Source organism: Papilio polytes, unplaced genomic scaffold (genome assembly GCF_000836215.1).
Source record: "Papilio polytes unplaced genomic scaffold, Ppol_1.0 DF820678.1, whole genome shotgun sequence".
NCBI classification, from domain to species: domain Eukaryota; kingdom Metazoa; phylum Arthropoda; class Insecta; order Lepidoptera; family Papilionidae; genus Papilio; species Papilio polytes.
In genome coordinates this window covers 1,968,457-1,982,263 of record NW_013528526.1, presented here as the reverse complement: position 1 = coordinate 1,982,263, position 13,807 = coordinate 1,968,457, and the positions used below count along the sequence as shown (strand labels likewise).

General features: G+C 31.7%; 1 protein-coding gene across 4 annotated transcripts in view; it reads left to right on the top strand.

Moving 5' to 3' along the window:
* LOC106110306 (myosuppressin-like) overlaps positions 1-13,537 on the top strand; it is a 24,173-nt gene extending 10,636 nt beyond the window's left edge. The window contains exons 1-3 of one of the 4 annotated variants that reach the window (XM_013292074.1): positions 7,566-7,604; positions 12,722-12,903; positions 13,062-13,537. In XM_013292074.1, coding sequence (XP_013147528.1) covers positions 7,591-7,604; positions 12,722-12,903; positions 13,062-13,147 — 282 coding nt within the window. In that variant the 5' untranslated portion in view covers positions 7,566-7,590 and the 3' untranslated portion in view covers positions 13,148-13,537. Of the gene's footprint in view, positions 1-7,565; positions 7,605-12,721; positions 12,904-13,040 lie in introns of those variants that run through there. The other 3 variants (XM_013292073.1, XM_013292071.1, XM_013292072.1) reach the window with 3 other exon arrangements.
* The last annotated feature ends 270 nt before the right edge of the window (positions 13,538-13,807 follow it).

Genomic DNA, 13,807 nt, shown 5'->3' with positions numbered 1-13,807 from the left:
TGGGTAAGTCCAAGTCTATGTGAAGATCATTATTGCGCATGTAATTTTATTCGTCGCTTGTCGCAAGCGCATCATTACAACGCGGCAAAACTATAGTGGGCACTTAAATAGTACAGCGCCATCTAGTGATGAGATATACAACTATTTTTTATTAGCAATTTGCTTTATAACACATAAACAAAGATTAATTCGTTGTTTATTACCATAATAATAATTAGTCTGTTAAACGTTATAACAAAATAATGCGCCACATTGTCACTTTGAAATGCAAATGCACGCTGTTATGATTTGCGTCACTTTATACGTAAAAGTGGACGAAACGAAACGCGACACGGATTAGAGAACTCGTATTAGCATTTTAATAACGAACGCTTTTTGGTTTATTTATAATTATTTTGTACATTAATTTTTATTTTATACTGTTCTTACTTGAGTTATATTAACGAAAACATATATAATCTATGTTACTCAGTGATAACTTAGCTATTTATTGGTGAAAGAGTTTTTTGAAAGGCCAGTGATTCATTTTGATACGTACAAAAATACTAATCTTCTTTCTTTAAATATTAGTATAGACAATATTTTTAAATTAAAACTTAACTAGTAATAATAGATGAATTCATCTTACGTGCCAAATTTTAAGATCCCAAATGTTGGTTGACATTTTTTGACCGACTTCCCAAAAGAAGGAGGTACTCAATTCGTCTGTATGTTTTTATTTATGTGTGTTACGGCATAACTCCGCCGCTAGTAGACCGAATTTGATCATTCTTTTTATTCAGTCAATGTAGATACATTACTTAAACGTTACTATTCTTTCAATTATTAATTGTTATGGTAAAAATGTAGAAAGCCTTACGTAGAATACACTGCATACCTCGGCTGACACCGACTTTAAAGTTATAATAATTGTACAATATAGACATAACAGCTACAATAAGGGAGGTTTACTATTTTTAAGGAAATATTTCGTTACTCTTTAGTGTATTGTTTTTTTGAGAATGTTTTGTTTTTAGTGTATTTTGTTTCCAAGTCGGTTTTGTTTTTTTATTAGTTTTTTTTTTTATTTTGATTAAAATACTTGAGATTCCCATGTAAATCTTTATTAATGAAATGTGCAATTGGGACAAATCACTTTGTAACTATAAGGGTGGGTTTTTATTGTATTCTCGGGTGTCTTAAGTCCGGTCACGTACCGATCTGTCACGGTTACACGGTTTATTGTTCCAGGTGGGTCTTAAATTACCCCGCGCTTTGACTATTCGTTTGTGACGTCACATCTTTGATTCATATAAGTTGTTTACTAAGATTATACGTATTTAGGAGGATTTTTTACAAGGGTACAGTAAGTTATACTTAGGGAAATTTCAAACTAGCCTCTAAAGTATTCTTTGATAGTCTCTTTGATTAGTTTTTTATAATTCTAAAGCAAAATTGTAAACTTAGGCGACACCTGAATGTTAATTATATACAAATGAGTACTAGGTGATATGCTAAAGTGACCTTTAAATTTAAGGTACGAAGGTTAAGTTTTCAGTACCTTAATGTTGAAAATTACTTCATTCTTAATGGACTTATTGTGTGTTTGCGTTTTTAGACTGGTTTTCAAATATTTATAACAAGCAAATGCTATCTCCACAAATATTACGAATATAATACAGAAAGTTGGGTTTATTTGATTAAAGAGAAAGTCCCTTTCCATTGTAGTTTGTTTATTTGAACTCTCCAGTTGTAGATATTGTGTTACAATATTTTTAATGAATTCTCGTATTTCAAAAACAACGTGACTAGAGTTTGGACAAATTAATTTGTATTACTGTGTCAATAGAATTGTTTCATTTTATACACTCTTTGATATTTACTTTATTATAGTTTCGTCATCATCAGATCACTATATGTCCCCACCGAGGGATTCGGATCCTACCCTAGGCTGACTAGGCCATAGTCAACCACGCTGGCCCAGTGCGAGTTAGTTGACTTTATATCTTTGAATTTCTTTGCCGATATGTGCAGGTTGCATCACGATGTTTTTCTTCACCGTAAGAACGTCGGGTAAATTATTTTGATATGAATCGAAAAAAAAATCGAAAATCTCATTAGTGCATGGCGGGATTTGAACCCAAGACCTGTAGAAGACAAGTGCTTAAAGCACTGAGTCACCGTCTTTATGGTTTGATTAACGACAAATTTTAGTCGAAAGTAATAAAAATAATGTAAATATGTAAATTTTCATCTCTATTTCATCGGCTAACGCTTATGAAAGTGTGTTTATTTGGATTTTTTCATAAATATCTAATTCTTTCACAGTTCAGAAATGTTCATTACGCGACAAGTAAATCTTGGGTCTCAATTTGTTTCGACAGGTGGCGCGCGAGGCCTCATATTGTCGGAATCCTCCCCCATGCCTTCGGCTCAGTGATTTACTAAGGGAAGCCGTTTTAGCGCGACAACCTTTTGTGTATCTTTTTTCCTGAAACGAAACACGTCATAAGGCTTTGGCTTTACCAAATGATGAGTTTCTGACATTCTTATGTTAAGAAATCTTTTTACATGAGTTGAAATGGGAACAAGCAAACCCAAGTATGTCTGTGAGACAACCATAGTTTGATTATTACAACTATTATTGGATTTAAGGTCATGCAAACTTAACGATGGTATTATTTTGAGAAATAATGTTCGTAAAATACGGGTTTCTTACCACGATTGGGTTGTTTTAGCTTCCGATATTTCCGCACAATTGCATGCGCCACGTTCACAGTCAGACCGTAGAATTGTAAAGATCACGAAAGTTTAAAGTTGTATATTAGTTTGAGATCTCGGAAATTTAAATCAGAATAAAACTTTAGTGCGTCTTTTCTAAATTAAATACCTGTTTTTACGACAGTAACAATTAATGAATAAATAAATCGATTTTTTTGTATACGTTTCACGTCACTCGTTATTATGAGACGTGTATCCGAACTGAAATTGATCGTCATTGAAACAAGACGCTTCCCGCGCGTTTTTGACAGGCAAGCGTCGTAAACGAAGTCGGTCGTTGCCCCGCGGGTATTTTATTCATACCTCATTATTAACAAAGTAATAAGCCTACAAAAATGTATTATCTTTAACGTGAATAAAAATATACTCTTTTTTAAAATTCTATCTCACACTTTCATTTTTTACACATGTAAAAAAATATTTTTTAAGATTTAATTTTGTCTGATATTAAACCAATAATATTGTGTTACAATATGTTAAATTTAATTAGTAGTTATTGTAATCTGTACTCATATTATAAAGAGGATAGATTTGTATTTTTGTATGCATTGAAATAACTCAATAACTATTTGGCAGATTTTAAAAATTTTTTCACCGTTAGAGAGGTAATTTATCTCTGAGAAACGTAGTCTATATTTTTAATATCACGCCGGCGAAGTCAAGGGCAACAGCTAGTTGTTCAAATAAGCTTACACAAGCCAAAGAATTGAAACCTTATCTTAATAATATCACCTTTAATATTTAAAAAGAAACTCTATCATTTTGTTGTATTTAAATTTACATTTATAAATTGAAATGCAAGCGAGCGTGAAATATTTAACATCTGTGCCCGAACGCCTCGTAAAAATGAATAAAGGTATTTCCATCTTATATCAAGCTATCGAAAGGTATTTTAAAAAAGAAATTCTCTTAGAAAACCATTAACGCTCCAAAAAGATAAAGATTATAGTCGACTAACCTAACCTCAAAAATGCGATGAATGTTTTCCATTTTATGAGAAATTATTTTATGTATAATATATATGAATAGTATATTTTATCAATAAATTATAGAATAAAAATATTGTTTCTTCAGTTGTTACTAAAATAATAAAAATATTTAATTATTATAGAATTATTCATCATTCGTCGTTATATTAATATTCTAAAATGTTTACAAAGGACTGAATTATATATTACTTCATTCGAATTCAAATTTATAAATATGTAAATCTAACCTTTCTTTATATAAACTACTGATATTTAAAAATGACCCGAAATTTCGTCGCGCGATTTTGAGCTAAACTATTTAACTACGTCGTAGTCTTAGACTCCAAAAATCAACCAAAAAAATGGGACCCACCTGCAAGCATTACCTTTCGGATAAAAAAAGAATTATCAAAATCGGTCCACTAGCGGCGGAGTTATGTCGTAACACATATAAAAAAAAACATACAGACGAATTGAGTACCTCCTTCTTTTGGGAAGTCGGTCAAAAATCATTACCAATCATCATTATTATAAAATGGCATAGTAATCTTACTTATATCGTGGTAATATAAATGCAAAAGTTTAGATGGATGGATGTTTGTTAGAGTTTGTAACCTAAACGGCTGAACGGATGAGGATGAAATTTGGTATCGATGTAGAGGATAGTCTGGAAAAAAACATATGCTACTCACTTTTGCTTTTTTTAATTCCACACGGACGGAGTCGCAGGCGAAAGCTAGTAATATTATAAATGCAAAAATTTAGATGGACGGATGGATGTTTATTTGGGTTTGTAGCCTAAACAGCTGAACGAATATCGATTAAATATGGCAACTAAGAGGATAGTCTGGAAAAACACATAGGCTACTCACTTTTGTTTTTTTTTAATTCCACGCGGACGTTGTCTCTAGCAACACTGTAAAATAATAAAAGGACCAATAGTCCAATGGTTAAAGAGACAGAATGCCAATCACGTGATCGTGGGTTAACCTTTAACTATTGTTTTAAAAGAAATATAACTAAATCAATTCAAAATAATTGAATACTTTTTAGTAACATTTGTACGGCCACAGAATAGGTTAAAAATGAAGTCTTATAATATTTCTGTCAACTTTTAAGTTTGCTTCTAGTTGGAAATTTGTCACATCTCGTAGTACTTTATGTTACCGTATTATATATTCATACCCCAATGTTGATATATTATGCATATTTCTTACGCGCGAGAAACGTGTTCGCTGTAACACGTATGCCTTTATGCAGATAGAGACGAAAGCATAATGATGTATGACTTTTCTCGTCAAATAAGCTTCATAAAAATGGCACGTATCACCAAAAACATCAAACGAACGAACGCTTTTTCGAAAAGGCGTTTTATAAGCTTCTACATATCCGACCTCTTTAGGAATCTCAAATATCTGACGTTAAAAAATTAAAACAGTTGTCATGTGTTATCAATTGCCAGTAATTTAATTTCAATAGTATTTTAGATTTTTTAATGCAGCAATTAACGCATTTCTACGTCCTATTTAGGTATCTATTCTCAGCCAATTAGAAGTGAAGTTGTCTACAAGTCATGACCCTAACGCGTCCACTCGCTGATAGATTGGGGCCAATAATTCATTCTGTCATCTGATACGTATGAGAAAGATGTACTATAATTTGATTATGAACCATTATTGCAAGCTATTATTGTATTCATATTAAACGATGGAAAGATCGAACGCTATAAGATTTTTGACCACGCTAACATTAAACTTTTTTTGACACGAGCATAATTTTGCACGGATTATTCTTTTGTATTTCGTCTATGTCTTGTAAATTAAATAGTTCCCAGTAGATAAAACGGTATAATGTTACCAAAACTACTGTAATTGGAAACTACCACTAATTCCTACCTTTGATTTTCTTTTCTTTTCCTACTTGTCGAAATTGTACTTACGCAAGAGACATACTGACATTTAAGCGTAGAGATTTAACCCATCATTAATTATCTAAAATCTTTCATACCAATGTAAGTTTATTCAGAACTAGCTGTCGCGACTTCGTCTTTGTGAATTAAAAAAATAATGAAATTATAACCTAGAGATGCCGTAGCTTTTTTATGTGATAGAATTTTTTAAATCGGCCGAGTAGTTTTTGAGTTATATCATACAAAAGTACAAATGTTTCCTTTTTATAATAGTATGAGATTTATACTAACTTTTTGGTCTGAAATATAAAGGCCGCTACAGACGCTGAGGTCTAATAGTTTACTTGAGTTTATCGGGCTTTATGACGTATTTATTTTCTAACTTGCAAATATTTTAAATTATTTTTAACTGGTTACTTTTTCGTTATTTAAAAAATACATATTTGATTTGAATTACATAAAATAAATAGCTATAATGACTTCACGTTATGTTATGTGTCGCCATCTGCCGGGAAAACGATAACTAAATGGCTCTGCTAAGAACGACTGCACAAAAAATGTAGCTTTCACGGTAATAGTGTTGTGAAAAGATTTATTAAAAAAGTATCGATTATTATATCTTTTACCAATATTATTGGTTGTTAATTTATCTTTAAAAACTGAAATTTTATTTAATCTTCAGTATACATACATTTTATGTACATTAAATTTTATTTTAAGCATAATACTACTGAGATGTCATATTTGGAACTCTTAGTCCTAATTAAGTATTTTTTTAACTTTTATTATATTACAATAAATCGATATAATTTCCAGTCCCTTAAATTTATCGACTGCTGTGTCTATAAAAAGCTCTTGCTATTAAAACGTTCTATCTCTATTGGTTTTAATTGATAAGAGTAGGACAAGTGGCTATCGGCTGTTATAAACGCCTGATGCACTTAAGTTCAAATGCGAGATGTTTGCTCAATTGGATCAAGATGCCCTAAACATAGTTCAAATTTTATCTTATTGTGCGCTAACCAATGCATTATTGCCTAAGGAATTTAGACTTTAAAATCTACTTAATAAAATCCAATTTAATTTCCAAATATCCAAGATAGTAAATTTTAATTTGCTGAGAGGTTTTTAACTGCTAGCCATAAAGTCTAAATTTGATTGTATTTAATTTTGTCTTGACTATCAAGTGTCTTAATAGTTTGAGAATAGTGGTACAGCAGAATGCAGTGCCTGATGAGGGCTGATTGCGTGCCAATTCGCACGTTCGCACCCGGTAATGACGCGCTTGCCAAATAATGTCGATATACAAATACGAATAAAACTAATTATAATAAAAGGACCATCCAAACATAATAAAAGGCAGAAAAAGCTAGTAAAGAGATATATTTGTTTGCAAAAAAAGGTTTTATTTATTGGCCTATTTCTCAAGAACTGTCTGGAATAACATTAACTGCTAAGAAGATTCCCACTATATTTTCGTCTTTGTCAATAAACAATTGACATATGGAAGAATTATCTAATTTGTTGTTTCCGATAACAGTAACTCAACAAAACACCTTATTCTATAACAAGTAATCGCATTAATTCTAAAATGTTCACAGAAAATAAATGAATATCGATTACAAACATCGACATCCCTAACTAATAACAAGATCCATTATAACGTGTACACATCGATAACGGAGAACATCACTAAAATCTCAGCACCGCAACTGTCTTCTGATAAATTGCCGCGGACCCTACGGCGCAGCCAGTTATTCTCGGATACACGCGCTGCAACACATTGATATAAAACATCGATAAAATAAAAATATTAATATTAACAACACTATTATCGGTGACATAAATCTATCGTTTCGTATTTTTAATGTTTGATTTTCTTACGTGAAAAATGAAAAGTTTAAAATGTTTATATTTTATTTTCACTGTGTATATTAAGGGAATTATTTATTAATGAAGGATAACATGTAAGTAAAAATTAACATCCATAATTTTTTTATTTGCAAATTGTGTTAAAAAATATATGACATGTTTTAGCAAGTTTATGATTTAAAAAAGCTACTGCCACCTCTCGTACATTTTATAAATTTCTAAAACTCGTCAGAAATCGTCCTCCAAATATTTTCAAAACCAACTGTTCCCCTGCTCCATCCGCATGCAATTATAAAAAATTCTGTCAACATTACAGCTGTCAAATTCTCAACTGCAAATGTCAAAACGACTGTTACCATAATAAACTTGCTTCCTTAATGTTGGCAGCAACTTATGGTCTCTTTCCCACATTAGGGTTTTTATCCAAAATATTTACCCACTAAGTTTAATGGCATTAAAATATATAGCCTAAAGTGTAACGTAAGTGTAGGTCATTTGATTGAAAAAAATAATTCAAAAATATGCAGTAATTGCACAAAGAAGTGTGTGTTTACGCCTTAATATATTAGTATAGAAGTATAGATGAGGACATAATTGTTTTGTGAAGCTTTGTTTATGTATAAACAAGAGAACATTCAAGCTTTTTATAGAATACAGATAATGTAGTTATGAATTATTGTCTGATTACCGTGTAGGACGCTTCGTTCCCAATAAATTTCTTACATTCATATTGTTTTACACGTTACAATGAGTTTCTATTATAATTATTACATATGTACAAAAATGTATTACGAAAAATCCTGATTTCTAATACGTTAAAATATTTAAATGCATTTCGATAACAAAAATATGGTAAATTACATTTTTTTTCTTTTAAAATTCGAATCTGAAACACAATTAGTAACGTATAACAACTGAACTATAGAGTTTTATTAACAATTCGTTATTGACATATAGTAAAATGGATTATAATAGATAATAGAGTTTTGCTTGGTTATGCAATCATTTCTAAATGAATCATGCTTTGCAACCAATATATGAACAATGTTCATCTCCGGCTGACAATTGTACATTAATATTTACTATTTATTGGTTATAAATAACATTAATAAACGATAATTAAATACTTATTCATATTAAGAATATTGTAATTTATATATATACTAGTATTCGCCCGCACCTACGCCTATGTGTTCTTCCAGACTATCCTCTATATCTATATTAAATTTGATCGAAATCCGTTCAGCTGTTTAGGCTACAAACTAACATCCATCCATCTAAACTTTCGCATTTATAATATTAGTATAACTTTATTAATTACGGGACAGTAATATCAACATTATAATTAAAATATCTTAAGCAATTACATCTCTAAAACTCGCGATATTTGAGTCATCACCAAAAACCCAATCAGTCATCGCAATCCGAGATTAGGTCCTGATGACCCAGATGAGACAAACGCGTCATATTTTGATATGATTATACCTTGAATCTCCGGTTCAATTCCCAACACGAGTATGACATTGTAAAAAAAAATTAACCTTCTTAGTTCATGAATAAGATTAATATTGGTATTTTATGAAGCTTTAGCAACAAAGTTACATGATTTTGGTAATCGAATTTATAAACAACACAAGTGATATAACTTCCGGTCAACTAAAAGTTTGTAAATTTTTACATATATGTATAATATTCTCTTTATATCAAATAATAATAGAACCTCGATTTTAAAACTTTTTACTTTATTACAAACGGCAATTAAATTATATCATCCAGTTAAAATTATAAACGTCAAATTGAACTCCTTTATAATGAAATACGCGGAAAAAGTAGCTTCAACGTGGTCGCGGGTTCGAATACCCCAAATTAGCGAATCATTAAGGTCCCCTTATTACGAGCGGTTCGGGCCAAAACTGGACCTGTTCCCACGACTTTCGTTTTGCACTACATACTCAGTTCAGGGAAGACGTTTATGTAATTTTAATATTAAATGTTTATATTAAAATATTGCAGAATAAAATAAACATAACATACTAGCTTTCGCCCGCGACTCCGTCCGTGTGAAATTAAAAAAAATATAGCCTATGTGTTCTTCCACACTATTCTCTACATCTATACTAAATTTCATATATGTATATACGGTTAGCCGTTTAGGCTACAAACTCTTACAAACATCCTTCCATCTAAACATTCGTATTTATAATATTAGTATGATACAATTTTGAGTTTAAAAAGCATATTTTAGAAATATTATTTTGTTACTTAACAACACTGAGGGAACTCATCTCAAAGAAAGACCTCTCGACTATTTTTGTTTTGTTTTTAACCTCACATTTGTGCTTCGATTTAGATATCATTTATAGGTTTTATATTTATGCATATAACAGTTAATAATAACCACACATCTATACGCATTTATGTATTTAACCTATTAATATTTCTTATGTATCCAATGAGGTAAATATCCGAGCTTTCGCCTGGAACTTCCCATGACTATACCTCGGACAATGCTCTGGTCTTTTATTTACAAAACGCAGTACAAAACGAGTTTGAGAGCGTCAGAAGTCCCAAAGAAATTACGTGTCCCTTAACAATTTAAATAAACAATTGAACATGACTTATACAATGCCAATGTCAATGAGATGGTATGAATCAATACGTGTAAGAGTGAAGTTTCGTAAACCTTTCATCAGATCCCTCAATTTAAACGCCTGTAGCTGTCACAATGCATGCCAGTTACATGTTTGCATTCAAGTGTGCAAGCTACAGGCATGGCTATAGTTGCCCTAATTTCACATATATAAAACATTACTTTGAAGTTAATATTTAATTACAGTTAACGAGATGATATAATTAGTAAAAGTCAAAATAGAAAAAAACCTTTGAAATATTAAGACAATCTCTGTTTGTTCTATTAAAGCACCGTCGTGATATTTTTAATCTATATTTTGTTTAAGCAAGTAAATGGACAGGCTTTATTATGTACGTCATGTATTCGTCTTTCATCGTAATCTGTCAACACTGAAAGCCTATTTTAAGTTGTCGAAAAGCGCGCGGTTGAAATAAAGCGGCACACAAAACTTGTAGAGCGGTCTTTGTGAGCTTATGATGGCCTGTTTGTGTCTCGGATTACGACTCATCTCTATGCAAGCGTCGTCAGATGTTTGAGATGAAAGAATTTTATATGAAGCAATCATTATATCATAAAAAATACAGGCGTTTAACTTTTGTTTTTTACGGAATTAATGCTTAAAGATCACTACAGACTAAGTTAAGATAAATCTGTACGTGTGTAAGCGAAAGAACTATCAGTTGAATTGTAAAAGTGTTTCCTACTCACACTTTTGAGCTGTCAGTTAGAACTGAACGTCTTTACCTTAAATTGTTTTTGTTGTTGAAACATGAGCCATTGAGTTTTATACTTTTAGAGATTAAGTGTTAAAACTCTAATTTGATAATCTCTTTTTTTTTACTAGTTAAAATTATTAGTAGATTTTTGTTAATTTACTAATGTTTCCTTTAACCATTCCAACTAAGCTCTAGACTTGTGTTAGGATATGGTTCACAATAGTCGAATGGCGGGAATCAAACCCTCGACCTTAAGATCGGTAGTCCGTACCCTAAACCATTAGGCTATTGGCGCTTACGATAATCTTATATTAGAAGTTTAATCAACACATATTAAGGGTTCTATTGTTTGAACACTTGTATGGCAGTTATTTTTCATTCGATCCGTCCCAAAAGTTTATTATCACTAAAATGCAAATCCTACCCTTGTTCGGGCGCGAACTATTTACTTGATAGCAACATTTGGCCGTTGAATGTCGTTTTTATTGTCCATGTATGGAACCAATAAGTTTGCGACGTCTTGCGGTATTCCAATAAGGTTGAGGTCAAATTCGATCCACCAAATACCAAAGTTTTGTTTTATTGTATTCCAGATTTATTGGGGACAGGTTTTGTAGATGTTTGATAAGATATATAAAAAATACTTATTTGTGAAATGAAATGGAAATCTTTTCTTGCCTTGCTTTAATTTCATAATTTGTACTACAATCGGAAATACTTAAAAAACTGAAATAAAATGGTATTTACGTTACCCAGGCAGCTAGTACAATTTACGCTATACTAGCAACTCCCCCTTGTTTTATATCCTGCTAACTTCAAAGTTCTCGTTACTAAAAGATTAAACGTTGTTAAAAATTCCAACTTGACCCGACTTACGAAATTGTTTTAAATTATCGCCTTACTTGAAAGCAAAATGAAACGAAAACAAACGCCGTTTTAAAGTATTTAGAAAGTTTAGTTAATATCGTTATATACATTTTTTCCTATTTAAGCAAATTCACAAAAAAAATTATGAGACCACATTATAGTAATGATTCAGAGAATAATAAAAATGAATACATTTTACGGTTTTATTTATAGTTACAGTAAAACAGAAATAAAATGTGTAAAGAATCTAAATAACACATGACCTATCAAACGTAATGTAATAACTCGATAATAATTCCACATTTCTATAAAATTTTACTGTACAGTAAACAATTTATGTTATTTAGCAAGATTTAAAAAAAAAACTAAAGTTTGTAGACACAGCCACTCAGCTATTCATATCGTAAAATGTTTAACAAACCGTTCGGATACGCGAACAGTACCCGTATATTAAATACGTCATATGATAACATCACAAAGAAAATGCGATTTGTAGATCCCTTTGCCTCCTATCGTTTTATTAAACGAAGAAATAAAATACACAAAGGTAAAGGAAAATTTTGTCCAGAATATCTTGACTACAGCTTTTATTGAGAATGGGAATTGAATTAAATTACAACTCTAAAAAAGTTCGGGATTTTTATTTGAAACAGGTTTTGCTGAGATACTTTCGAATATTTAATTAAAAAACAGATAGACCTTTTTTGTCGAATAACCGAACGTGTCGTCATCTAATTTGTCTTTTTGGAAAATCATATTTTTATTACACTTTGAAAAAAGAAATAACATTAAATCTCTGGTACCTAATGATTAGAACTATAGAGACAACAAAATTAATTAAATCGAGATATAATTTTATGTTAACTCTAAAAACTTTAGTAAGTCTTTAACCATAATACTATTGGAACTGTCAACTCCTACACATTAACAGATGGAAGAAACAATCCATTCCCATCAAAATTGGGATGATTTCGTTAACAGCATACTTTGTTCACAGCAAGGAATGGAGCGTAGTGGCGCTGTGCCTGGCGCTGGTGGTGGCGGCAGCGGCGGCGCCCGCGCAACTGTGTGCCGGAGCGGCGGAAGACGACCCTCGTGCGGCCCGCTTCTGCCAGGCCCTCAACACCTTCCTAGAGCTGTATGCAGAGGCTGCCGGCGAGCAGGTGCCCGAATACCAAGGTAATACTTATTTACTGACAATATTACAGAAGAGAAAAGAAAAGGATGTGGAATGAATTAGTTGTGTTAAAATTGTCAAAATATGGCTTCATATCACTTGAAATATAAATTACCCGTTAATTTGTTTTAATTAACAGATGTTCATCTTGCAGCTCTAGTCCGCGATTACCCCCAACTGCTCGACTCCGGTATGAAGAGGCAAGACGTGGTGCACTCTTTCCTTCGCTTCGGCCGCCGGCGCTGACCTGTCGGCCCGCTGCGCTACCCGCCCGCAAACTAACCGCAACCGAAACGCAGCGACGATGCTTCAATTACGTTAACCGATTCGAATAAGTTGTACTTTGTCCAAAACGTTTTAAAAAAAAAGTTCCTTGTAAACTTAAATGTTAGTGCGACTATCCGAACGCGATTCTGTCAGAATGACAATCGCTGTCAAGATAGGACGTTAACCTCTCTGTTTTTTTTTTATAGAATATATGATAAGTAGAGTTATATTATTATAAAATGTACTTATTGATTCAAGTATTAATAGTTATAAGTATTATATTATTGTTGTCAACATTTCGTCGCGTTTCGTTTGATAAGCAAGAATATTTAATATTGTAACGTTTTAAATAAATACATATTTGTGACAAGCTGCTATATTTTTCAACTTTAATTACCTACCTTTTGGTCCTGAGGGGGATTCTAACCTATCTTCTTGTGAGTCGAGACACCTTCTTTAACCTATACAACAGGAGCGTGAAATTTTTAACTTAGTAACCAAAAAATGATATTTATCATTTTGAAGGCAATTACACGATATTTCACTTTAAAAAAAATAATACAATTTTTTTAAAGACACATTTATTAAATACATACAAATTCACAGTCAAAATAGTTTTACCACACAATAAAACCTTAC